A 27664-nucleotide genomic window follows, 5' to 3' on the forward strand; every position below is an offset into this window, starting at 1 on the left:
ACCACTGAAAAGGCAAGCACCCTGTACAAAGGGAGCAGCGGCAACCCTGAAAGAATATACAGTGACTGCGGATGGGAGAAGATCATTCTGAACTAGGCTCTGGTAAGTGAGAGCAATCCGTGCAGAGAAGTATGATTAGCCCAGAAAATGTCAGGGTGTGCACACACAGGGTAAATGTGTCAAAAGGGGAGCAGCCTGGGGACAGGGTCCCATGTTTCCAGGGAACTGAAGGAGGAAGGAGTGGAAATGGGCAGTTGTCCCATCCTTCTGCTACAATGGGACCCAGGCCAGCAGTGACTTGTGCCATTGTTGCACAGTGGAGTCCCTCCTGTGCAGGTCACTCAAGAAAATCAGATGTACCAGGAAAAGAGGGCAGGGGAGTTAGTGAGATGACAGAGAGAGAAAGAGATCTTCCCACAGACTCCCAAACCTCTCCTGATTTCCCCAAACGTCATTATCCCCATCCTTGGGGTGGTGACACACATTTTGAACACCTGCACCAATGCGCACCCACCTCAAGGGGCTGCAGCCTGGGCTGAAGTCTTGAGAGTGAACAGATGAGGTCTGTGTTAGCAGATCTCTCACCATGGAGAGATGTGGAAACCAAAGGCAGAACAAAGGAGCAGCTGATGAAGGGACCAGGACATGTAAGGGTCTGCAATGACCTAGAAATAAACAGCTGTGAAATTAACGAGACAAAGAAGCATTTTCATCCTTTACTATCTAGGATTCACAGACTGGAGGGAGACACTTCCTCCCTGACCCAATTCCTTAGCAATGGGGGGCTCCTTACTTCTTGGGGACAGAGAGAAACAAGACCTGGTGGATGTACAGCACCTGTAAGCCTCATGCCTGGACCTGTGAGGGTGCAAGGAAACTGCCTGCCATGATGAGAAAGGAAGCATAGCCTCCCCTTTTGTCAGGGAGGGTTTGGGGAGTTAAGTAAGCATTGTATAGAACAGAGGGACCTGTTGTAAGGATGGTTTCAAATCTGGTGGCTTTTGGGACCCATGAAATGCAGACAAAAATTGCAAACCCAGATAAAATAGAAGTAAGGAATAGGGTGAAAAGGAGAGATGATCATCTGTATCTCAGAAAACATTGATGTGCCATGTGCCTAATAAAGACAGTGAGGACCAGTAGTAAAGGGGGAACCCTCTGATCTCTAATGACCCTGCTACATTGTAGAAGCACACTGCCATTTTGCTCATAGAGGCTGTGAGGTTAGTCCTTCTGGAAATACCAGATGTCTGGGACTAGGAAAGGCTCAGGCAGAGACAGTCCTTTCATATTTCTCTGCGGTTTTCTGTCTCATTCCTGCATCTCTTGATTTATTTGCTCCCATACATTTCTTCTTTCCTCCTCCTGTCTCTCTTTTTTATGCTTTTGTGCCGTACATGTTCTCTTTTTCCTTCCGGGGCTCAGATTTTCCTGTCTCGCTCAGAGCCCAGAGCCCAGGTTCCTACAGCAGTCAGTGCGGTCGTTTTAACAGGTTATGTTGATACTTGTCTTGCTGAAGAAATCATCAAGAAATGATGACTTTGAAATGCCCCACAGTTTCATTTAGAAACCAGCAGATGTTACCCAACTGTCACAGCCTTCCTTTGCTTCAAAGTTTTTCCAGTATTCAAACAAGGAACAGAAGTCAGTAATGGTAACATGCTGGTTGGTAACATTGACAATCAGGACATTGTCTGTTAGATGCAGTGAGTGTCCTGACTTATAGCAGAAAGCAGCACTAGGATCCATCTGGTCACGTGCAGATATTGACAATGTAGGCATTTCCAGCAAGACTAGTCACCCTGCATACCCTTCATAGTCAATAAAGACAAATAAGCACTTGCAGAGCACACTTCATCTTATCCTAAATCAATCATCTACTTTAGGCCAGATGAGTCACACCCTAAAAACACTTGTTTCGTTCTTGCCTAGGGTGACCAGTTTAATGCAGGTGTCCATACTGTATTTACTAAAGCTAACAGGATCCATCTCCTCATGTTGCTGTTTCAAGTACGAGCCCCGAATTGTTGGCTCCAATTATTTATTCAGCTACTGATCATAAGGCAGCTCATGCTGTGAAGTGAAAAATATTGCAAAATTGGAAAGGACAACTAACAGCAGAGTCAGGAGTGCTCAGCCCAAGGGAAGAAAAAGTTACTCAGTTCAGCTGTGCACCTAAAAGGGATTTGCGCATTTTGGCCATTGCTTATGATCTCTGGAGTTCTTCTCCATCCTTTCTCTTCCCTTCAGTGAAGGATTGTATAGGGAAGGGCAAACTATCAAATTGCAGAGAGCATGGTTTAAACAAAAAGCCATCAAGCAGATGGCTAACAAGAAGGAAGAGAGTCTGTTAGAAAGGTGGAATGGGGAACACTTACTTCTCCTCAACCAACACCTTTCTCTGGAAGTACCATCTCCATAAGCCTCATCAGGGATCTTGGCTCAGAGGTACAGGAGCATTCTCTTAAACTTTTCAGCTCTGCCTCAGATAGTAGGGTAATTTTATCTTAACATTGGCACTCTACAGAGTTCTCTATGGAATATCTTGAAGCTACACAAACACAAATCCTAGAGAAACAATATTTAGTTTTCGAAGACAATTGAAATATTTTTAAGACCAACCACTGTTTTGGCCCAGGGTATGCACTTTCTGCATGGCAATCTCCAATTTGTACCAGATGCAAAGGCAAAGATATTTACTACACATACCCCAAACTGCACAAATTCCTTTGTCTTTGTGTTCACTTAACCTCAACTTCCATTCCACATAACTTCCTTCACCTCAACTATGTTTCTTGGAATAACATTGAATTTTGGTCAGTTCATTATTGGCTTTGTTTGTCTTCGGTGCACTGTGCGTTACAGGGTTGGCTTGAAACACAAAACACTGTGGAGAAGGAATCCAATATGGTAATATAATCATTTGCCTACTATTGCAGGAATAGTTTCCATTACGGCCCCTATTTTTCACACTCTTCTAACTTTCCAAAACACTCACCTTTGGAGATGGAGTTTTCCATGGTTGGTGTTTGCCTGGAGGTTAAGTTTGCCTGTGTGAGTGGAAGTTTTAGCAAAGACGTCTAGTCACTTTTACGTTATGGGAGAGTGGAAAAAAAACCCTACATTTTTTCCAGCTTGGGAAGAAAAATGTCTAACCACATTTCTAAGAAGGGCGACAGCAAATCTGCTGAGGGTTGAAATTTGACAGGCACAATCAGTGGAGAGCCCAGTCATATGTTATGGACCCTGCTTTTTGAACTCATCTCTATGTCTCCTGGTGCCTATAGGAGGCTATTTGTGTTCAACAGCCTGCAGGATGAGAGCACAACTAACCAGTCCCCGCAACTGCCAGCAACTAATTCCTGTCCCTTTTTTCCCACGTAAGCTCAAAATTAAGAGCTGTATTAACAGCTCTGTCCCCAAGGGTCTGGAATTGCCAAAGTTAAATTTCTAATCGTGTTAACTCAGTCTCTCGGAATGTATATAAGTTTGTGTGTAAAGGAGTTTGTCCAGTTAAACAAGGAGAACTGTGTGGTATTAAAAGAGCTGGTATCTTTCTTCTGTCATTACTTTTATTTTTCCTGCTTAAAACATTTACCTGATCTGTGTAAAGGGCTTTGAGCTAGCCTGTAGTAGCTTATGAATCCTCCATGAAGTCTAGCTATAATTATTGTGTGACTACATCTGGTTATTGGATTATTACCTGCATCAATAAGTTGTCTTAGTTTAACAGCCAAGCCATTAAGAAAAAAAAAAAAAAGATGTAAAGAAATATAATAGTTCCACAAGAGCAACTTCTTAGCTGACATATCAGGAAATAACAACGCCTGAGCTACAAGCAGTAAAGAGGCTACGTCCACACAATGCGCAATTCAAAAAAGCCAGAAAGATCATCATCATTGTTGAAAGTGCAGACTGCAGTCACAGAGATCTCCCGAGCAGACACCACACAGGAGGCTGAGGAAGCTAGACTTGTCAGGATCAAGAGCGATTACAAGTTGTAGGTGAGATAAAGGTGCAGTTTTTTTCATGATTTTGGGGAGGCAGACATGCATGGAGAATGTTTGAAACTTTAAAATTAAATATCATGCTTCTACTGCTTCAAGACACTTTCAGGTTGCCTGCATTAATGAACAGTCATAAGCAATTAGTCAGAAATTAGTGGCTTCCAGCAGCAGAGGAAGTGCTAAGAAGTTGTAGCTAGGAACTCTGGTAGGAGGCTTGACAGCGGGCATGTGCTTGGTGAGACTGGGGAGGGGAGTGGTCCTGCAGCCATGAAGCCACATGCTTTCAGTAAGGGTAAGTCATTCCAGCAGTAATTCCAGAGCAGAAGCAGTGAATGAACAAACGTAGGTATCCCTGGCTGTATCTGCATTGCTCTTTGAGGTGCTCCAGTGAAGGACTAGAGCACCCTATCTGTCTTCCTGTATGACAATCCATAGTCTGTGGCATTTCTCCCACAAATCCCTGCAGCATTTCAATCAAGCCCACCTTAATACTATCCTCAGTCTCGACTTATCTACCCCATGCATACCCTTTTAGCTGACCATGCTTGGGTGCAAAGCTAGACTAGATGACCTCCTGAGGTAACCCTCCAACCTGAATTGTCCTGTGATCCCATGACCACATTGCAGAGCAGGTCTGCTGTCTGATTTTGCCATGTAGCTCGGTAAGGAGAGTGATGCTGCCACATCGTGTGGCACAGCAGGTCACTGCAGCGTGGCCAGTGTCACTGTGGGGGTCAGCACGGCTGTACACTGGATGGATCACTCTTCTGTTCCCGCTGTCCAAGACATGGCAAAGCATGTCCCCCTTTTTGAGTTCATAGGCAGGATGCATGTTGCCCTACATTGTCCCCCAAATATGGCTATCATGAAGGTTTGATTATACCCGGGCCTCTCTGATCACCGCAGGTGGCCCTTGCACACCCCGATCAGAAGCACTGACTGTGCGTGTTGTGCCTGTGCTTCCTGGAAGTCCTCCACCTGCCACCCATGCCAAATGTTTACTCTCCCAACTGTTGACACGAGATACCAGTCTCCACAATGTGATTATCTCCACTTTCATCTTGATCGGTGCTGTGTGACCCTCTGCAGGGGGACCACGGGGAGTTCAGTCACATCCTGAGCTCCTGACAAATGTGTCTTCAGGTGCCTGACAGCTGCGTGGGAGATCAGCTGAGCGCAAGACCTGGGGCACCTTCCTCACCAGCCTGCCCCAGGGGTGAGCAGCTGGTCCTGCTCAACTAGAGACAGGGATAGGACGTGGTAGGGATGCTTTGTCCATGGGGCGAGACACCAAGGGACAGAGGTAAGGACCCTGCTACAGGTCAACGAGTCCAGAGGAAGGCATGTGTTGTAAAAATACTTTCTGGTTGACAAGTGTAAAGCCTTTTCCTGTGGTCAGGGGCCAGCAATCTTCACTGGCCTCACACAGAGAAGCTTCTGGCTAGAAGTCATTCCTGAAAGCCAGCTCACATTATATCGCATGTCTGGAACCACTGGCTCTGCGGAGAGAGCACAACCCCAGGGAAGACATGCAGGCTGGTCAGCCCTCTCCCCACTACAGCTCCCCTTATGGTGGGGACTAGCTCATAGCAGTGAGAAACTCCATCTGCAAGTATAGTAGTCCAGGCTTGGTACGGGGAGGGAGAAGGTGCAGAGAGGACCGATGGCAGCGACAGGCTTGTCATACAGATACCCCCACCCTGCACAAACCCTGCAGGTCTTGCTTAACCAGAAGGGAAGGGGCCAAGGTAGCCCACATGAGGCACCACACAGAGAAAAAGCTCCTCACTGATCACTGGGGCAATGTGCAATCATATTCACTGTACCCAGAAGACATGGGTCACGATACTGAGAGAAAGGCTGGGAGCATTATCATGAGCCACATGCTGGCCTGACCATTTTTCTTAGACAAGCTCTAAGTCAGACCTCAGATCCCTCTGTCAGCTATTCATGGCAGCAACTCCAGGCTAAGGGCTTGGTAGGTGGAGACATGGCATGGGTGCCTAGCTGAGCTAGGGCTGGTGGTCTGCCCCTAGGGGCAGACAGCTTGCTGCCAGGAAATGATGATCCTAGCCAAAGAGGGACTATCACTGGCAGGCTGGTGGTGCATCCATAGCAAGATGAAGCCCACTGTCACACGGGTGTGCTGACATGTCACTGCCATCCTCTCTGATGAGAGCTGTGATTTTCCTTCGAATCTGCTGCAACCTGCTAGCGGGTGAGGAGTTACTGTTCTCTTATCCAAGGGCTTTCCTGTCTGTGGGCTTCCTGAAAGTCTTCATACTCCAGGCGGAAGTATCTTTCCTCATCTCAAGTGGTTGGTCCTGCTCTTGGTCTTGAAGGCATCCTTTAGCTTTTTCCCCTTTGCCTGGCACTGCCCTCAGATTTGCATTTCCCTCATCCGCCAGTCTGGCCAGGGATCTCTGTGTATCCCATGGCCGCTGCAGCTCCACTCTGTGAAATCATAGCCCTGTATGTATTTTTCCCCCATTCCCCTCAACCTCTCCTCCCCTTTTAGTGAGGACTATGTGTACCTTAGTGAGGACTTATGTGTTCCCAGAGCCCCACCCTTGGGTGGCAGGTGGTTGGCAGAACTGGCTGTGGAAATGTAGGTGAGAGGACCCCATGTCCTACCTGCAGTTCCCAGCTTTTGAAGAGACTTGATGTATTTGAAGGAACAAGGGGGAGGAGGGGGTAAGGCGTCATGGCCCACATCGCTCTGCCCTTCTGGATATATGCTGGCAAACTCTGGTGTTCCAGAAGTGCTGTTGCCATGTGCGTGACCAGTCAGACACATATGGAGGTGTCCTAAAGGGCTGGGTGCTTCTGAAATGCTGACTTCTGTATGTGCTGGGTGGCCTCAGGTGTGTGCACCCAGGGGGTCAGGGAGGCTGCTCACTGCCACCCTGAAGGGCCAGCCAAACAGGGATCAACAGCCACAGTTTGGGGCAAGCTGGGAGCTGTTTCACTTCTGTCTCTCAGCCAGGGAGACATAACGCTTAAGGGCAGAAGGAAAAAAAACCCCCACATTGTCACCTTATTGCATGTGTTTGGGAGTGTGGTCCAGCAGGGTGAGCCTAGATGGACAGGAGCCTAATTTGGTTCAGGTCTGCTACGCACCTCTGTGTGGGCTTGGCAATCGGCTCGCTTGTCCTTCTGTGAAATGGGGCTAGTGGTGCTTACCTTTGTTTTTGTGACGTTTCAGGTCTCAGCATGAAATATATTAAGCAAACGAGGAAGGTTTCTGGTCTTATTTCTTAGTAATGAGCAGCAGACCTTGAATTTTGACCTTTACATGTTGCTGGGGGTTTTTTTTGTTGGTTGTTGGTTTGTTTATTTTTTTACGACTCTCTGTACTCGCCTCACCAGGCCTGAACTAAGTGGACTGGTCGCAATTGAAGGTCAGAATCATTTTCCTGCCAGCTCTAACCATGTAAGTAGGGGTTAGAGCAGCGCTGGAGGGGGGTATATTTATGGGCATGCAGATGAGCTACCATTTGGACACGTTTCTGCTGGTAGGTGGAGGGATGGAAGTACAGCTCTGTGGGGACACAGTGTGGTAGCTCCCGAAAACGCCACCCGGTGCGGATGAGCTGAGCCTCTGGCATGCTTCCTCCTTAGCTGAGTGTAGGCAGAGAGCAAGAGCGAAGACCAATCTGTCTGTCACCGTGGGCGAGTAAACCTAAGTGCCAACTCGTAGGGTTATCTGGCCCTCGGCATCAGCCTTTTGGGTGGCCAAAATCCAACGCTGATCAGCTAGTGAAGAGGAAAAAAATGGTGATTCAGTTTTCTGCACTTTGAATCCTGGTAACTCTGCCCTTGATCTGCTCAGCCAGATTCAGAGGAAAGGCTAAGTGCGTTTCAGCCAGCGTAAATCATGCCTCATTCTGCCTGGCTCCGTAAATGATACCAGCCTAGGCTCAGCGTTTGCCTCCAGAGTAACCCCGCGTGTGTAAGCATCTCTCTGTGAGCATTAACCTAACTGGGAGAGTTATTCCCAGCCAAGCTGCTCCCCTCCATGCACTGCAGCATTCCCATCAGGCTTGTACAGCTGCAGCTGCCCTTCCTTCCAGGTCAACTTCTTCAGTCCATTGGACTCTTCCAGATTCAGGCCCCATCTTCAATAGATAACTCATACCTAGATAATACATACATGAAACCTGAAGTTCAACAACTTCGGTTGTTCCCTACGGTTTATCATCTAGCTGGAGGGATGCTCATGTGTTACTGTGTCAGCAAATAATTATTCATTAACTCAACTGGGCCAAGCCCAGATGTATGCTCCTCTGCTGCAGGTGCTGCTATCTTGCATTCTGAATTAGAGCAAGTCCTGAGGAGGGACATGGTTTTGATGTCGATGGGCTAACCTCTGGATTAGTCTGTCTCTGAACTTGTTCATATGCACACCCAGGAGCTCCTGTCAAACCTCTCGCAGCAGACAGCGGTAGGGGCAGAGGGAGAGTGCTGTGCTGGAGCGTTCAGTGCTCTCCAGAATACAACAGCAGTATTTCATTAGCACCCTCTCTGTGGACTGAATCCATCACCATGACAACTGGCTGAAGAAACAGCAACAAAACAAGTCCACTGGCTTGTCAAAAGTTTTAGATTTGGATGAGTTTTTGACAGACCCATCTCACAACTCCTCAGCAGCCCAGGCACCGTGCAGACTGCCCCTGGGCTTCCTTATCCCTCCCCACCCACTGGCCTGAGACTCCATTCCCTTTCCAAGAGGACAATGACATGTTTGAGTTTTAGTCTGGGGTGGAAGGCAACTAGATTTCATAAGGGGATTACTGTTTTCTGCCTAGTTCTCATTGTGATGCTGTGCAGGCTGTGAATCTTGATCCTGGTCCTGCACATGCATTTTATGTGTTTCCCTGATTAAAGCTGAAGATGCCATAAAATTTACCAGGAACATTATTCTGGGGTTCTGGTTAACCTAGGAAGAACTCAGATACACAATGATATGAATTAGGATCAGATTCTATTGCAAAGATGGCTCTGAGCTCCTGAATTCCTCCTGTTAAATGGGATAGTTGGTTTCAATCCATTATTAATGATTCCTGACACAGCATTTGATCTCCAGTTCCACAAAGTCCAGGACTGTTCAGATGAGCCTTTGGTCCTTACTCATTATGTGAGCTTCAGCCACCTATAATGTGATATTAATAACCAATTAAAAATACCGCTCATCTATGAATTAATAATAGGGATCCTTGTTTAAAAGAGCAAGTGCAATTCTAGGAGACTGTCAGATTTGTGGGGACTTTCAAACAGACTTTCATCATGCTGGTAGCATGGATGCCAGGTATAAGGTAGGGCTTTGGATAAGAATGAGAATTTTGATCCATATTCTGTGGAGGATGGGGTTCATAAATCAGTCTCTACATCAAAGGTATCAGGAGTCAGTGGGTCAGCAGAGACAGCCACAGTTGAGACCTAAGTTCAGCCTCTTGTCCCATCACAGTCATTCAGTGACCAGATAAACCACTCAGCTTTTCAAAGCTATTTTGTTTCCTAGCTCCCACTGATTTTAATAGGTATCACACACCTCAGTATCCTTGAAGGTCTACGCTTTCAGCTGCTTTCCTGACAGAGAGTAGCAAATCAATGTTTTCATTTGAACTGCTCAAGTCCCTGGTGGTCCTGTTACCAGAAAAAGGCCCACAGACACTAGGATAGAGCACTGCATGCAGTCCTGCAAACACACACCTCCTGGGACTGCATACCTAGAGGCGGCTCTGTGCCAACAGACAGGCTCAATCTCTGGGTGGTATGTGTCTGCGTCCTTCAGAAACAATGTTCTTACCCTTCGTTAGACTTGTATCAGCTGCAGGATGCTGCAAGGTATGGCTCATACTGTTCCCGCCTGGTGAGATAAGGCTCCCTTCAAAGTTCCAACTTGTTAAAGAAAATCTCACACCACATGCAGTGCGTCTGGAAGCTTCCAGATTGTTTAGAGTTACATGAGCAAAACTGTATCTGTATTTTCAGCAAATATCTTCTAAAAACATCTGAGCTTTAAAATACATTGAGGTTGTCAAAAAATGCAAGCAAAAAGAGCGGTCACTGTAAGACCAAGCTGGTGTTGTGGTTAAAGCACCTTTGAGACTTCCAGACAGAAGTGTATCTATCAGCACAAGACAAACAAGCATAATGCCTGTAACTTACTGGTTAGACCATCACTTCTTCCTGTTTAGCCATTTCTTCATGGCCATTTCTTCATGGCCTGCCTATTTGTTTCATAGTTTTCAGCTGCATATATAAAAAAACTAGGAGGAACCCATTTTCGGTCACCATAGGGTACTGACCCAGACTTTTGTTACTGCACTGAAATCTGAAGGGAAGATAAACATTTAGCTTCTTTAATAAGACCTCAGCTGACCCTTCAAATAGGAAATAGTATTTAGAGCCAGTTGGTTTAGATGCCAGTTGTAGTTGATGGGACCTGCACCCTCTGTGGTGTCCCATGTGCTCCAAGAGAAAAAGCAAGGGATGTCCCATTGTCCTGATTTATGGAAAAATATGTCTCTGGAAGAGATTAAATCTGCTTTTGCTTCACTGGCAAAAGTGACCCAGATATTTTTATATCTAATCAGGTTCCCTTTCATTTATCATGATGTTTAGCCAGAGTTGTAGGTCAAACAAACAGCTTTGTGCTGTGTGCCAAACGCAGACTGATATGGAGCCTTTGAAGTAAAAAATGTGAGCAATCTTCTCCCAACAGGTTTGGTCCTGATAAGTGGGTACACAACTGACACATCACTCTTCAGCCCATTCTTGAGCACTTCATTGGTGTATGAGCTTTATGGTAATTCTCAGCAATGAGGGGAATACTTATCAAGAGTAAAACTGAATAGAGAAAACAGAAAAAAAAAAGTTTTACAGATCAGTTTTAAGAGAAAGTCTGTCTTTGAGGAAAGGTTTGGGACTTCCTGTCTGAGAAAATGTAATTACTCTAGGTGACCCCTGAGCTATGGAAACTGTTTTTATTTTAATTATGCACAATATGATAATTCTGAGTGTGGGCTGGCAAAATCAAATCCCAGAGATGGGGACCCCTCCAATTCAAGCCTCTTTTTCTTCAGGCAACCCATCCACATTATTACATTTGGATTTTGAATATTTGGTGTCCTTTCAGAGGAGGATCAGTTTGCTATAAGGAACCTCTCCATTTTTCACTGCAGGCTAGGATCAGAGGTGAGGTCATGACGCAGCACTGAGATCTCACATCAAACGTGAATGTAATAACATGGAGGAATATGCACTGTTGAAATTCAGCTTCTTATACAGGTATACAGATGTATGAATGGTCTGCAGCTTTTGAATCCAAGCCTGGATTCATATTTTGAACTCTGCCTGAGTTGAGGGTCAAAAAGGTCAGCTCTGTATCAGCTTGTCAAGCAAGGCTCCTGAATTATGTCACTGGAGTAAATTTTTAATGAAGGAACATAGGAAACTTACTCAACATAGTGCCTTTGTAAGCTCATTAACCATTTCCTGGATAACATATAGCACAGCATTTTTCACCTTCCCTTCAGATTGAAATGCAGGGAAATTTTTAAGCATTCACTGTATCCACTGGGTGAAATGTAGTCACCCGTTCAGTCCTGTATCTTAACCTTTTCTTGAAAGCTTATAGGATACATTGCCCTTAATCCATGTTTCTGGGCAGAGAGAAATCTCCATTTGCTGAAAACCAAGACCTCCAGAGACAAAGGGGAGACACACAGCTTTTGTAGCCCAATGCTAAGAAGCATCTCCTGCTGCCATGAAGAAACACCATGGTACTCGGGAGGCAGTGAAAGTTTTCATATTGACTTTAGTTAGAGCAGGCTGAAAGCCTGATCCTTTTCTAAACATAAGAAACCTTTTGCTTCTATCAAAGCAAATATCTGCTTGTGAAACTTCTCAGATAGGGGCTGGAGTAACACAGTGCCATGAGGGATTTGGTGTGAAATATGGGTAAATATCACATTTAGGATTTGGATTAAGGTCTCAAAGATGCCTCTTAGCACCTCTAACAGTCTCTGAAGTGGTTGTTTAAGCTCGTTTCACTGTAGTCTTTCTAAGGGGAGTAATAGAATTGGTGTCCACCAGCAGATGGTGCTTCTGCCTGAGAATTGTTTTCTTTCATGACCATTGAAAGAAACAGCTTCTTGCATCACTACTGTAAAAGATACTTTACAAGGCAAAACATTGTCCATTACATTGTATGGATTTCATATTTCAGATAGTCCTATCTATGCCTTTCTGTCTGCTCTTCCCTTATTTCCAGTGCTGCTTTTCTTTAAACGCCCTTTGAGCAAATGGACAATTTCCCTTTTAAAAAATATCCCATAGAAGGTCCTTGTTTAGCAGGTGTAATACCAGGCTGAACAGCTTCAGTGGTAGGAAAAAGAGAGTTGAGTGATGGTTTTTTACTTGGGATATCTTTCAGGATAACTTTGGTGGAGACACATATGCACAAAACCAGGCAAGCAGCCTGTCCCTTGTCGTCTACGGATTCCCAGCTCCCCAAGGACAAGCTGAAGTTCATCAGCTCTAGAAGCATCTGGAGCAGATGAGGAGGAGACAAACAGACAAATAAACACCCACTTGACTCCAGACTATTCTCTTTAATGTTTGTGGGACCAAACTGCTAACTTTTAGCTGAAATCTGGTTGTGTCTATTACAACTAATTTGCATTAGGAACCTTGTATTGTTTTTTCTGCCATTACAATAGCAGTGAGTACTTTAAAATGAAGATTGAGGATCACCACCACTGAGTTAGATAATGCACAGTCACACTGCACCCAAGTGTCTTATGACTCCTCTCCTCCATCATATAGATACCTCGGTGGCTGATACATCTAGTCCCTTAGTTCACACATCACTGTGTGGGCCTGTTGTGCTGTTGAATGTACCAGGGTCCAAGCTCAGGTACAGTGCTGCTTCTGGGCTGGAGGGTTACACTTAGCACTGGGCTCGCAGTAGCTCTGGTGATGGAGAAGGAGTGATGGTAAAGGTAAATCTCTGCATTGCAGGTGCATGAGGAGGTATGGCAATCCCTGCAGAAGAGCACAAAACAGGAGTTTGATTCAAGATGTTAGACTGGAGTGTGGGGCTACCCCTTGTACTAGAGCTCATGGTATTGAGCCCAAACCTGCCCTCAGCAGCCTGCACAGTGACTGCTGTGCTCTGGTGCCTTCCATGATGCTCTGGGCAGCTTCATCCCCTCCCAGGAGATACCAGCATGGGGACTGTGGTCACCCCACTGAGACCATGAGACCTCTGAATGATCTGGGTTAATGCACATACAGGGTAAGGTTCCAACATGAGATGGAACTTTTGTGAACACTTTTTTACTTGAACTGCAACAATCACATATACACACAAAAAGGTGTGTGTACTCCAATCGTGCAGGTCTGCAGATGTTCTTGGGCACTATGAAAAAATCGGATTTATTTTAAAAGTGACTGAATTTTCATGAAAATGGTAATTTATCCTCTTTCTTCCATCTCAGAAATGCCCAGTGAAAGGCAGCAGCAGCAATGCCAAACTCATCCTTCTCAAAGAAGGCACTTTGAAGAACCACACATTATATAGTCCTGGAACTAAAAGAAAGCAGGACCAAAACACACTTCCATGACTTTGCTGGGATAAATGAACACGCCATGCCACAGTGCTTGTAGCATATGGTCCTGGCCACCACATTCACAGTATTTTTCAAATCTAAGGTGAATCAACGTCCAGTAAAGAGTCCACGGCTCTTTACTGTAGCTTTTACTAGAGCCTCCGATGGAGATGCCAAAATACTGTTTCCAGAGCACTGGATGTTAGCAGATCCAGGAGGGTAATTAATCGGATGGAATCCAATTAAAAGATTACTTTCCTGTTCTCCAGATAGAGTGCTATATAGATGCACAAAATTATCTGTTGAAATCCCTCAGGCAGTTTACCCAGAATAACCTTCTTCTGGATCCACTCCATCCCTCAGTGGAGGCCCTCGTTCAGGAAATCATCTTTATTCAGAACAGCACTTAAGCATTTGCTTAAAGTTAGGCATGTACATAAGAGCCACTTCCAACAAGGCTGTACTTAATTGCACCATAGCTACCTTCCTAAATTGAGATTAATGTCAATGGGAAGGTTACAGCTGATTTCAGAAATCTGGGAGGAAGCCACTGCTGTATCCACAGAGTCACTACACTTCTTGACGATGGGAATATTCAGAGTTATATAGTGCATGGTATATCTAAAATCACACATTCTTTCGGGCCTGGGAGCCATTCTGAGGTGGGGGATGGTGAAGATGCATGGCCCAGCGGATCAGCACGAGGAGGTCACGTCTGCTCCCAGCGCCTTCCTGGGGGAGCTGGTGCCAGCTGGGGGATGGGGGGGAGCCAGTCCCGCTTGGAGCTGGTGCCAGGGGGTGCCGGGTCTCCCTGCACGCTACCAGCCCCGCACCCTGAGGCAGCAGCTGCAGCATGGTGCTGAGGCCGGGTACCAGGGAAGGTGCGGGAAAGACATCGGCGTGGAGAAGGTGTGCACACGTGGGTGGCCTCTGTCTGCTGCTCCAGAGGCTAGGGTTTTCTGCTTGAAGCAGGAGCTGAACGCGGGCAGATTTCAAGGCCAGTTTGTGCAACTGGATTGCAGCCATATAAGCAAATGGGCCCAAGGTCAAGGAAGGCTGAGGAAACGAGGAATGTGCCTGTGCTCACGCAACATATAGCAGGTTAAATAAGCAATTATTTCCCAACTCATGTGCTGACACACTTGTTTTCCTTCCTTGTCAGTGGGCTTGAAATGATCAGTTGTCTTTTTAGAGCTCTCAGGGTTATGTGGGGCCTCAGGATATGTTTTGGCCTCAATGACCTCTATGGATTGTTGTGTGTAAAGCATAGATTTTCCTGCCAAAATTAATACCAGTGTAATGTAACTTTCTCTGACAGTAGAGCTAGGCTCAGAAGATGCCATTGCATGAGGTTGTGTAGGGTGCTTGCTCTGGTTTTCTATTTCAATAAAATGTCCTGACCCGGCCTTTGCTTCCCTTTTCACTATCACCATGTAAGCAGTATCAACTGGTTTCACAATCACAGGACTCCATTAAAGTCTCAAGTATGAGCAATGAATATCTATACTAGGCTGTATCCAGGTCTACAGGTTGGGAAAAATAAACAGCACATTTTTTTAATATACAATGATGGAGTGCATTAAACCCAAAATATATAGTGGGTCTAGGCCTAACTTGACATTTCTGCAAAACACTGAACTCATCAGCAGGTTGCAGCCAGCCACAGTGACCATGTGCTCATATCAGCTAATACTGGCATGACCTGTGCTGGGTGCTCTCCTCTTTCCACCTGCACAGTGTAACATGGCACAGGCACGCTACAGGGGTTGCTGGTGCCTGGACCACACCAGGAACAAAGCTGCTCAAGTGCCACAAGACAAGAAGAGCAGCTCTCAGTTCTCTTCTTTCCCAACACAGGAGGCAGAGCCACAAGGGCTTGTGTGGCTGAGGGGCAGCTGCTATGCTCGAGCAATGTGCTTGCTCACTAACACCAAGGTGTTGAACAGGGGGCCCTACCAGGTAGCACACTGCTGGCTGGCAGCCTTCCTCCAGTGTGAGAGCCAGGGTCAGCGGCAGCTCCAGCAGACCGGCAGCATCTGCCCACCAGGCCTGGGTGGGAAGAGGCCTCAGTACACTCCTGGAAGAAGTGTGGTGAAAGCTGAGCTCACATGGAAGGCTGCATCTGCACAGGCATGGATGAAGCAGTGAGTTGAGCTCTGTTCTGCTCCTGCATTAAATATCACAGATTTGCACCCTGACTTGCTCTCTTATCAGACTTTCCAGCTTAAGCTCAGCTTCTGCAAGCCTCAGGCTGTATCTTGGTGTCTTCAGTCCATTTCTCCTCCCTGACTCCTTAGTAAAGCACTCATATAACCTTTACAAAGAGAAGGGATTAAAATATATAAACATGTATGTTTGTAGGTAGGCATGCATTTGCATGTAGGCATATGGACAAAGGTGGAGTTTTAAACACAAAGTTGTTTAACCTGAGACTGTGCTGGTTTCAGGCACTTTCATTCAGCTCCTGTGCAAAAGGGACTGGTTTGCACCAGCCTCTGGATCAGGGGAGACAGGCATGCTATTTGTCAAGCACTTTAATTCCCAGCTTCTGCCAGTCATGCACTCCTGAGGGTACCTGCTGGGAAGTCATCCTGGTCTGACAGTGCTTCCTCTCATGGCCTCCAAGAAATGGGGCAGTGGTACCTAGCTACCTGCCAGACCTTAAAAGGGGGCTTGTCCTGAGCAGAAGCATCTCACGGCCATGCAGGAGGCAGGTCTTGATCACTGGATAAATGTGCCTGGTAGGGGAAAGATCAAGCGTGAGGTAAGGCAGAATCTTTTACACATGGCTGCAAGCTGGTTTAAAGCACGGCTTGTCATTTTGGAGCAGGTGAAGTTGTCTGTGTGTAGATCTATTCACTGGACAAGTAACAGATGCGCTGTCAGGATCTGCAGTGCTCAGTAATACAAGGAAATGCTTCCAACAGAACTTGAAAGGCCCAGAAGTGTCTTGTAATTTTTCAGAGACCAGGGGTGCTAGAATTTAATCCCTGACTTCAGTCCTCTCTCTTCTAAACAGCACTGCTTTAAAATGTGTCTTGAAATGCATCCTTGCTAAGGAGTGGCAGCAGCCCTCCTGGAGAAATGGTTGAACCCTCCTGCCTGTGTGAATCAGACCCCTTGTTTTGCTGAGGAGTTATGAAAACAGATGATTCACTCATACGTGCCATTTTTCAGCAACAAGTCCATAAGTCTGCAGATGTGTGAGTTAACAACATCAAGCCCTGCGAAAGTGGGTATTGGCAGTAACTCCAGGTCCAGTTCAGGCCTTCCTCGCTCCATTCCATTCAAATTCCCCACTGTCTTCTGTGGACTTCACTTAGGCCAGCAGTGCAGAACTAGCTCTCTTAGAGTCTGGGCTGTGCCAGAGGGGCAGCCCATGGGAGAGCTGGTACCAAAGCTGGCCTAAGCACCCCTGCACCTCTGCCCTGATCCGCCTCTCAGCTGTGACTCTACATTGCTGCCATCAAACTTGGGGCTGAAGCCCACTCTGGAGCATCAGTGGGCTACAACCATGTAAAGATGTCTATCCTGGGTCAGCCACAAGTCCGTCTAGCCTTCTGTGGCAAGAGGGACACCCTAGTACACAAGCACCCTGATGTGGCAGGTTGTGATCTCTCTTCTGACCCCTGCAGAGCCTCCCAGAAAGGCTCTGGCTGCTCCCCTGCCCTCCCCTTTTTATTTGCCTTGTCCCATCTGAAGCTCCATCAAGTCATGGCACCCTTGTACCTGGAGGGGGGCTTGATGGGAGCATCCTGGTGACCTTTACATCCTTCCCTTTGTTTTCTCTGTTGTCCACTGGACAGGTTGATTTCTACATGCTTTTTTTCTTTTCCCACCATCCTCTTTCCTGCCTCTCCCTCCCCTTTACCAGACAGGGTGGGGAGGTTTTGTTAAGCGAAGAAATCAAGGGAATGGACAAACCTGGAAGCCTAAGAAAGAACATAAAAGTGGGGCAAGCACATAGTTGTGCTTCCCCAGAATAATCCTCAGCAGTCTGCTGTGACAGGGCGTGATGTCTTTTTACTCAAACACTCTTGATACATTTTTCTCCTCTGAGTCAATATCTAATCACTTTTGAATGCTTGCCATCTACTAGCATCTACAGTGTCCTGTGGCAAGAAGGTCCACAGCTTAGCAGTGCACTGTGTGAAGAAGGGAACAAGGAGCTTTTGTAAAGACTCGGAGACTCAGGATTTGGATCCAGCTTACAGGCCACCCTCTGTGGTTAGGATATGAAAGGAGAAGGAACAAGACTTGAAGCCACTGGTGTTACTGTGGGCATTCAGCCCCATCAGAAGCTGTGAGGCGCCCCTGCCCAGAGGAGCTGTTGCAATCAGTGACCTCTGCCAGTGCGACAATCTCCTGCCAAACCCATGGCCTGTTGCTGTAACTACTACTCTCCCTTCCCTCTGCTTTATGAGGACAGGACTTTGCAATAAAATGTGGTTTCAGGAAGGGTGCCTCTCCCAGTCTCCATTCCCCAGAAACTCCTCGATACTTGCAGCTCACTCTCAAGGAGACCACAGGGTCCAATTAGTGTGATTGTGAGAAATGGCTTTTCGCTAGAGAACAGGTGTGGCACGGTGCCTGCTACCATGGCACATCTGTGCTGCAGTGTCTGTGAACTGCTACCCAGTGCAATCCCAAATAAAACTTCAGGTCAGTGTGAGGCCAAAGCACATACCTTTGGTCCCCTCGCACCACCTATGGTCTGTCTTGTCTGTCTCTGGATGCCTTGTGGGGATGTAGAGAGAACGTGTAGAGAGCTGTTTCCTTTCCGCAGCCCAGGCACCTAAAGAGTCAACACACAGAGAAAGAAGAAACATTCATCTGCATCATGTTCAGCTGTGGACATCACTGGAAGTCAAATTGAAGTGCAGTTATAGATGCTATCTAAGTCTTAAGCTGGGCTGGGTGTTGGCCCAGGGCAAGCATTTCTATGTGAGAACAGCAGTCACTACCCTTAATGTCTCAGAAGGTCTTACTCTGTTAATTGAAGTGCACAGCACACACTTCTTTAGTCAGTCTTAGCTACACAGATAGTGTTTATCAGAGCAAATGCCAGGACAAAAAAATACACATTTGAGGCTGATGGATCACAATGCAATTTTATTTCCAGGACCAGGAGTGTAGCTGTCAAGTGTATAAATGTCAGATCAGAGTGTCCAGATCCCCAGCTAGGTGGGGGCATAAGAGACAGTGGTACCTCCATACCACCACTGGTGCTAGTTCAAACCACTGATGGCAAATGACCTGTGGTCTTCAGAGATATTCCATGGAAGCAGAGGGCAGGTGGGCACAGCCAGTACCTTCCTGTGTGCACTGCTCTGGGCTGATGTTTATATTTCCCATCCAACTCTCTACTACCATCTCTCCAACACTTTAATTGCTCTGGCTGAGCTACTGCCGGTATTCCTCCATGAGGGCCTAGGGAGTGTGGGTGAGGAGCAGAGGGCAGCGATGCTGGGTGGTACCAAGTGTGCTTGTGCATGCAGGAAGTGCGTGTGTGTGCCTGCAGAGCTTTGCGGCTCCTACCTACAACCCAGCAAGCAACTGACCTGAAGCTTCCCATCCAAAGGACAGATGCAGCTTAATGTGTTAGGAACAGAATTGCTGCTGTCCATGATTACCATTAACTTTGCCTTTCATGACATTGGCCTTGAGCAGGACCTTGCCTTCAGATAATCGCAGGTGGTGCACTGCAGTTTAGCTGCAGGCAACAATATTTTAATTACAGCTGGAAGTATGGTGAAAATCCACCCCATATTTAGGAGGGAATCTGTGTGGCCACTTCAGGTTTCTTTTCTCTTCTGAGGGACACACATACATGCATTTGACGTGTCACATCTTATCTTCCCAGCCAGAAGGATGCTGTCCTCAGGCTGTGGCGGTGTGAAGAGGTCAGGCTGGGAGCTGACAGCCCCATCTACCTTTCAGGAGCCCTTTGGCTGCCTGGGCGGCAGTGAAGATAGGGTTTCACCTGAGAGGCAATCAGCCTGTGCACAGGCACATGTGGAGGTGCTAATGGGCCTGTGGCCACAACAGGTAGCCCTTGTTAGTCTTACCCAGGGGTTAGCAGACAGGAGGGGCACAGTGCCGCCAGCTGCTGCGCAGTTTATCAGTGGTGCATGCAGGCACCATCCCCACTACCCGTGCTGGGAATGGAGGTCACTCGGCAGCTCGTGTTCTCCAGGGCTGATACGGGGATGCCCTTTACCCGCTGTGTGTTGGACAACATGTCCCTCAGAGCTATCTGTCCCCAGCAAAAGCCATCCCTGCGGTCATTGTTTGGAAAGGTGTTTATTTTCTGTCTTGCTTTCAGAATCAAGGAGGCTCAAAGAGGCCGAGGAGTGAATTTCCTCAAGTCACTAGAAGCTAAGCATCGGACATGGTGAAATATTAGTGTTTGCTTTTTCATTTAAATGCTATGTGCAGGCAACACCCTTATTTATTGTCTACAGCTTTTGCAAGAGCAACACATAAAACCATAGCAACAAAGCTGAATGACTGCAGTCTCTGCCTGGCCATGATTTCTCTATCCCTGCAGCTTGCGCTGAGGGGAGCAGTGCATTTCTTGGCAGGGTGGCAGGTGCTGGTATCTCAGTTGCAGTGTGGTCCTGGCAGCAGACACAGACAGAGTTTGGGACCCAACTTGTTCTGCCTGGTTGTTTTTTTCAAGCATTCAGGGTTGAGAAACTACTTAGGCTGGAGTCCCTCACTGTCAAATGCATCCTGATGAGATACACTCTTTTCACATAGACACAAAGGAGTTTCCTTCACAACCTTGCTTACACTTGTCCTGCATAACAAAATATGGTTAAAATTCACTTTCCTTCTGAATGTTTTTCCTCTCACTTCTTTGATGACTGGAAAATGTTGCTTTGTCAAACATATTTTTATTTAGCCACAAAGGACATTTCCAGGTGTCCCTCTCCACTGTCTGCACTCTTTTCATTGTTTTTATACAGGGTATTAAGGACAGTGCATCCTGATGGGGGTCTCTGATGTGATGAGGGAGCAATCTTCAGGCATGGAGTTGTTCTAACACAGAGAGACGTTTTTACCAGCTATGAACATTTTGGGGACAGCCTGTCAAGGTCCCTCTAAATAGTAGACAATCTTCCTGCAGATCAGCTGTTTCTCCTGGCTGGCACCCATGCCAGATCCTATGTGAAAGGATGGGGGTAATATTTTGCAAACATACCCAATGTGTTATAATAGGTGATCAAACTGCATAACACACAATTAGGTCTCAGGGTCTCTCAAAAAACCAGAATACCCCAACCGTTGAACCAGCAAATGTATTTACCATGGAGCAGACAAAGGCCCCAGAAAATAGGCTAAGGATGAAACCTCTGAACACTGCTCCCTGAAAGATGGAAGAACAGTTACATAAGAAATAAACAATTGTAAAAGGATTTACTCACTTCAGAAGAAAACCCAACCTGTACAGGGCAAGACATCAAAACTTCCAGTTGTGCTAAAAACCATACCCTTGGGAGGAAATGATGTACAAATCCTAATTCCCCTACCCTGGGAGAGAAAGTAACATCCATCATGTATGGGGTGAATGCAGAAAAAAATGAGCCCATAATGATTTTCTTAGAGAAATGGCAAACAGAGGCAGAAGAGTTAAATGTTTGAGAGGTGGAAGTCAAAGCTCCTGGAGAGGTGGTAGCTTATACATGCTGACCCACTGCAGAGACCATGCACAAAAATGCAATAAACAGTTAAAAGACCTAGAAGCACAGGTGCAAAACAAAAAATAAAGAGGTAGCATCTTTAATTACCAACACTGTAGTGAGAAACCAGAGGGAGTTGACAAGTGCCCCAAGATGTAGTAAAAATTGGATTATAAAGAAAAATCAACAGAAAGAAACAGTTCAAACTTAATAGATGTAATCTTAAGAGGAAAGGTTTCAGCAGTCACAGTTAAAGCCAAACTATAAAAACCTAGTGGCCTTGGTAGGTCTTTTTGTTTTACAGGGTGATCGACTGACAGAAACCAACTTGAAATGCAGCAGCCAGATCCAGGGACAGAACTGTGGGTTTCACTAATGTTCTTTTAAGCAAATGTGTAAATACCAGAAGGAATCTAGGAGGGCTATCAAGAAGGTAAAAAGTTTAAAGCAGTGGGGAAACTCATTAAATGTTATCAGCACTCTAAGTATCAGTAGTTAGCAGTATAGCATATCAGTAGTTAAAGGCTGAGAGGATTGTGGGTTAAGTCTGTGTATACAAAGGTTTGAGGTCTGAAAGGCACAGTGAATAGTACAATATTATGATTTAACCAGAACAGAAGGAATACCGAAAGATAATTACATAGGTACATATGAGAGGATACTCTACCTCTCCAATAATCACACTTAACAGTTATATTCTTTTGTTTCTAAGAATTAACCCTATAAAACTCATGATCCTAAGTAATGAACCCTATAATTTGTGAATTATGTATGGTTAATATCCTTACTTTAAAGAAAAGGAAGGAAAAAGAAGATGGCAAAAGCTGTGTATAAATATATCAGCTGCTGATTTAAAATAAAGTGTGAAGTTTGTCTGTTTATCATAGAGAATGTGGGGAAACAACTGACTGAGGACAGGAAAAAAGTGACCGAGGATACTGGAAGCTCCTGTGAAGGAGCATGTCTGGGGAACAAAGACCACTATTAATAACAATCTTCTGTTAATCTTAGCTTCTACAGGAAACAGAAAATTGAGCACCCCATTCCAATCCTATAGATACTGATCTATGTATGTTAGGTGTACGCATGTTTGTGTTTATTTATGAGTATCCCTTTATGTGTTTACAATAGATATTGCAAAATGTTGGGAGAGATGAATTGCTAATGAACTCACATAAACACTCCTATGAGATCTGGGTCTAATCACACGATCTTCAGTATGCCTGCTACTTTCTTCACTGTCTCACCAGTAAGACTAACAAAGGATTTATAAAATAGTCAATGAATACATTACTACACAGTCACAGAAGGGTTATCAATTGTGAAGCTTATGAACAACCGAATATCATTCAGTTATGAGCCTATTGTACATCTAAAAAGAAAATGTTTTCCTCGAATGGTGCCTTCAAGACCACAGGGCTGCTACATGTGAAAATACATCCAATTGTACTGTTGTTTATACTAATTGATAAATACTATGCACGTTTACATGTGGTGTACCTCCTGCTGATGACAGTACCCTGTCATGGGATGGACGCACCTGCTCCACAACACCTGGGAGGCAAGAACATGTTGCCACACCACTGCCTCATCAGGGAACGGTCAGTTGCTTCAATGGAGCTGGCAGATGTGTGTAAAAGCACTAATCTCCTTGTTTCTTACATAAAGCCCAACATCCAGATCTGCTCTGGGTTGTCATTTACTCTATCTTGCCCATGACAGTGGTCCAGCTAGTTCTGGAGTCCACACATCTGGTTCGTATCTCCCCAGTCTGGCTACAAGGATATTATGAGACCATGCTGAAACCTTGCTAGAGCAAAGGTAAACCACCACTACCACTTTGCCTTCATGCACTGAAATAGGCCTCCCATCATCTTGCAATAGAAAGCAATCAGCTTGATCAGGCACAATTTGCCCTTGGTAAATCTATGCTGGTTCTTTTCATTCACCTTTTGTTCTTCACATGCCTGGTACTGGCTTCCAGAAGAATTTGTCCCTTAATCGTCATATGGTTTGAGGTGTGGTTGATCATCCTTCAGCTCCCTGGGCCTTCATTGCCCTTCTCAAGGATGAGCATGACATTTCCCTTTTTCCAGTCACCAAGGACTCTGACTGCCATGACCTAGCCATTCTTGGGGTAGAGACAGGAGGCTCAACCAGCCATTCCGACCTCTCTCCATTGAGATCAGGAGCATTTTGCTTAATACTGGTCTCCATCTGGGAGACTAATATTAAGGCAGCCACCTTTCCTGCCCAAGACATTTGGCTGTCCCTCCTTCTTTTTAAACAGTTCTATGCTCTCTGTCCTTGATCACCTCATTGCTATAGAGACTAAGCAAACCCTGAGCAAATGTGACCTTCAGGGGGACACACAGCAGAACAGGATTATTCAAGGACGCTCTGGTTTCGTTGAGAACAGAGTTGGCAGTTAAATTTCATGTCTGCTTGACAACATATGCATCTTTTATATATGTAGGTATGCCTGTGCACGTGTGTGAGTGTACTCCTGCAAGTATTGGCCAAACAGGACTGGCCAGGAACAGAGGGTAGAAGAGGTTGGTTGAAGGAGGGATAAATCCTTTCACCAGGTTATCAGGAGTCCAGGGCAGGTACTCTGCTTGGGGACCTCCATGGCTATGACTCATCTCTTAACTCCAGAGGCAGGCTCACAGCCCGGCATTTGGGAGCTCCTCTAACAGCGTGTTGGTCCAGCCAGGACCAACGAGGGCGTGTCTCCAGCTGTGCAATGCAGGGGGCTGGACTTGCCACGGTGCCACTAGCTTATGGGTTTCGTAAAAGCAAACAGAAGCAGCTTGCCAGCTACCTTGACTTCAAGGGGCCGAGCTGAGGGCACGTGGGAAACTGCCAGAGAGAAGTGGGGGATCAGAGAGGAAATGCTGCCAGCAGCTCGCCCCCGTGCTGGGAGGTGTTCATGCACAGAAAATCATCCAGAAGAAATGATAGCTGTAACCATGACAATGTCAGCAGCACAGCACTAGCAGCGCTTCCTCAGGGATTAACACTTTTCCGTACCAAGAGTGTATCTCCCTTTTTCTCATGTGTGCTCTTGATTCAGGGGTAGTCCATGTTTGCTTTATCTTCCTCAAAGCAGAGCTACCTGAGAAATTGCTTTCTCTGCAAATTGCTTAAGCAGGACAACCTGCAAAATGAAAATATTTTTTACAGAAAGTCTGTCCCAGCCCATGTGCTTGTGGATCACTTTGCACCACAATCCCACCCTAATCCCCCTGCCTTGGATGTCCCCATCATAGCCAGGAGCTGCTGCTGACTGAAAACGAAGTTGTCTCATTTCACTGAGCACACTTATTTTCTAAGGTGTGACTAAGAGCCTTTCAGTTAGGTGTCAGCAATTGCTATTTGCTAGAAATAAAATCAACATTAATTAGCGCTGCTTTTTTTTTAGTAATTTTTTGTCTTTTTCTGCTCCAGATCATGAGTGAGGCATACAGAGAGCAGAGCCCAGAGAAGCTGATCCTGGCTGTGTACGAGGACCTGCTTCTCGCAGCAAGGGCTTCACCAAGGGGCTGGTCACTAACCAGCATGATCCTGGTAAAAGAAAAGGAAAGGCAAACCGTGGGCACTAAGCAGCCTGACAGGCTGGCAGGCCTTTTGCACTGCCTGCTCAGTGCTCAGCCTCTACATGCCCATTTCAGCCAAGGGAATTATTGTTGTTGGTATTATTATTATTATTATTATTATTATCATTATTTTGCAGACCTCATCTTTACTCTTCTTCTGTCTGGGTCAACAAAGATCAAGCTTCATCAATGTTTACCCCTAGGAAAGCATGGCAGTGCTCTTTTACAATACGTGAAATTGCAGTAATAACCATAAAGAGTAATACTCAGCATCTGACAGGATGACTGATGTAAGCTATCAGCCAATATTTGACTTTCCAGGTGAGATTAGATTTACCATTTAATTTAATATAAACATAAAGCGTGCAGTACAAGGCACTTATTTAACAGACAATTGCTTATAGCCTTGTGCAGGCTGGAGGCTACTTCAAGTTTAAGATATCTCTGCTCCTTTTGAGAGTATCATCGTATTATCCAGTGAAGTTTTAAAATCCTGAGTGCTATTGTGAATTTCGTTAGAGAAGGGCACAAGAAAGGTAAGTTTCTGCTGGTAATTCTTTATTTCCTATTGAAAAAGCATAGTAATTTCTGTTCTGAATCAAAAGAGAAAGCAGAGAGATTTTACACACAAAAAAGTTTCAAGGCATTTTGTATTTGGATTTGCTTATAGCTCGCTTACTTTCATTAGATTACCTTTATCCCCTATGTTTGAGTGTGCGTGAGTGTGTAATTGCAGAGACCTACACGCATGTGTGCCTGCGTCCTTCTGTGTGTGCCTGCTCTGTGCACACTGATACTGCAAGGCTAGTCCAACAACGAGAGGAATGTAGATTGCTGAACTCCAGTTCAAAAGACACTTCAGTTTCTTATTAGTGATGAAAATTCACCGCCTCTTACCACAGGCTGCAATAAGCTCATCATTGCTTGAAGACTGCACTGAGATCAAGTGACTTTTGGAAGCTTTGCCTCATGTTGTAGGGCTTGATTGGCCTGAAGCATTGAAAGACATGTTATACAGGAGCATCAGACTGAAATGCTGTTCCACACCCTTTGCTTTTTGCAGGCTAGCAGGCTGCAATCCAGTCACACCCTCCTCTTTATGTAGAAAAGGCAGAAAAGGACAGTGGCTTTTCTCGGAGCTTCTTGAGAGCTCCTTCACTGGAGTCAGTATGTGATAGTTTCTGTCCCTGACCTAGCTAAGTTCAAGCAGGACCAGATGGATCAGCACAAAGTGACTGGATCAGGGGACTATTTGGACTGACAAGTAATCAGTTGCTGAGCAGGTATCTTTCCATTATCTCTCCCACACCTCCCTATCGCTCTGCTCAAGCATTAACAGCCTGGGAGCCTCAGCAGGGTCCCTCTCCCACCCTTTTCCCCTCTGCTAGCAACACTAACAACACTGAAATCCAGCCTTAGAGAAAGACCATTGAAAATAACAGCTCCCAACAGGCCCTGGAGCAGGGGTACCCACACCATGTCCATATGAAACCAGGCCAGCCTTGCCCCCACGTGAGCTCTGCGGCAGGAGCGTGCTAGAGGGGGATGTCTCCTGTGGGATGGAGACCTGATTCATGGTTTTCTGAGCAGCAGCTGGGTCTGACTGTGGCAAGCTTTGGGAAAGCTGGGAGAAGGGCAGGACAGACGTGGCTTTGCAGCACTCCTCAGCACCCACGCCCTTTTGGGAGGCTGGCTCTAACAACCAATCCAGGTATGGGGGCTCTGCCTCCTTGTCCCTCCTCTGTCTATTGGGCTACCATTTAGGAGTAAGCTGTCTGGCTGTTATGCTCCCATGGACCCATTTGCTCTTGCATGGGTACACCAGCCTTCACACCAGATGTAAAGTCTGAGACCAAACAGAAAAGGGGGCAGGTCATATCCCTCCCTGAGAGATCCTGGGCAGCTGCCTGGAGAGGCCCCTACATGTGTACCTTGTCTTCTCCTGGGCAAAATACTGCTTCACTCAGTCTTTTGCCTCAGCAGGGAAGGCAGTGTGCCTTGACCCCTGTAACATGGGTCACGGGGGCCCACACTCACTGGTCTTCACCAAGATGTATTTGGCTTCCCACAGACCAGAAGTGACCTGAGTGAGGAGTAAGACCTCCTTGGGTCTCTGAACATGAACTCAGAGATGGGGATTCTCAGCTGATCTAAAATTGGTACTGCACTTCCAAGTGGCAGGTGTTATTAATTAATCGTCATAATGCAGACAAGAGAAACCAACATAACTTTTGTCTTCATATAGATATTTGATTAAAATAAGTATCATGTTGTCTTTAGTTGCTGTACCTTGCAAGGATGGCTGAAATGCGAAACTTCACTTGGGCGGTGGAAGATATTTTCAAGGAAACCTTTCTCACTTACATGAACGGTTGGAGGAAAAACATGACAGAAGCGGCAGATAAACTGCAAGCCAAGGTTGCTGCTGAAAACTTTGACTATGTTATCCTTTATTTGATGGTGATGATTGGGATGTTCTCCTTCATTATTGTGGCGATCTTGGTGAGTACTGTGAAATCAAAGAGGCGAGAGCACTCCCATGATCCCTATCATCAGTACATCGTTGAGGACTGGGGTGAGAAGTACAAAAGCCAGCTTCTGAATCGAGAAGACCTCAAGTGTGTGATCCATGAAAACTTGGGTGCAAGGGAGAAAGCAAGCCCTGGATCACCTTGACTTTTTGGAAACATCAGCAATGATGAGTTATACAGCCATGTGCAGGGAACTCACTGGAATTACAGACAGCTGGGAAACTG

The 27664-nt window shown here is 46.0% G+C and overlaps 1 protein-coding gene across 2 annotated transcripts; it reads left to right on the forward strand.

The window, feature by feature from the left end:
- On the forward strand, nt 1–27664 carry KCNE2 (potassium voltage-gated channel subfamily E regulatory subunit 2). Of its 2 annotated transcripts, none has more exons than XM_074816850.1 (2): nt 1–102; nt 27189–27664. In XM_074816850.1, exon 2 carries the CDS (start codon nt 27207–27209, stop codon nt 27582–27584), a length of 378 nt encoding a protein of 125 aa, XP_074672951.1. In that variant the 5' UTR covers nt 1–102; nt 27189–27206; the 3' UTR covers nt 27585–27664. The 2 variants fall into 2 exon arrangements, with proteins under 2 accessions (XP_074672951.1, XP_074672952.1); XM_074816851.1 differs by lacking the exon at nt 1–102 and adding an exon at nt 25373–25444.

This window comes from Strix aluco, chromosome 2, assembly GCF_031877795.1.
Source record: "Strix aluco isolate bStrAlu1 chromosome 2, bStrAlu1.hap1, whole genome shotgun sequence".
NCBI lineage: Eukaryota > Metazoa > Chordata > Aves > Strigiformes > Strigidae > Strix > Strix aluco.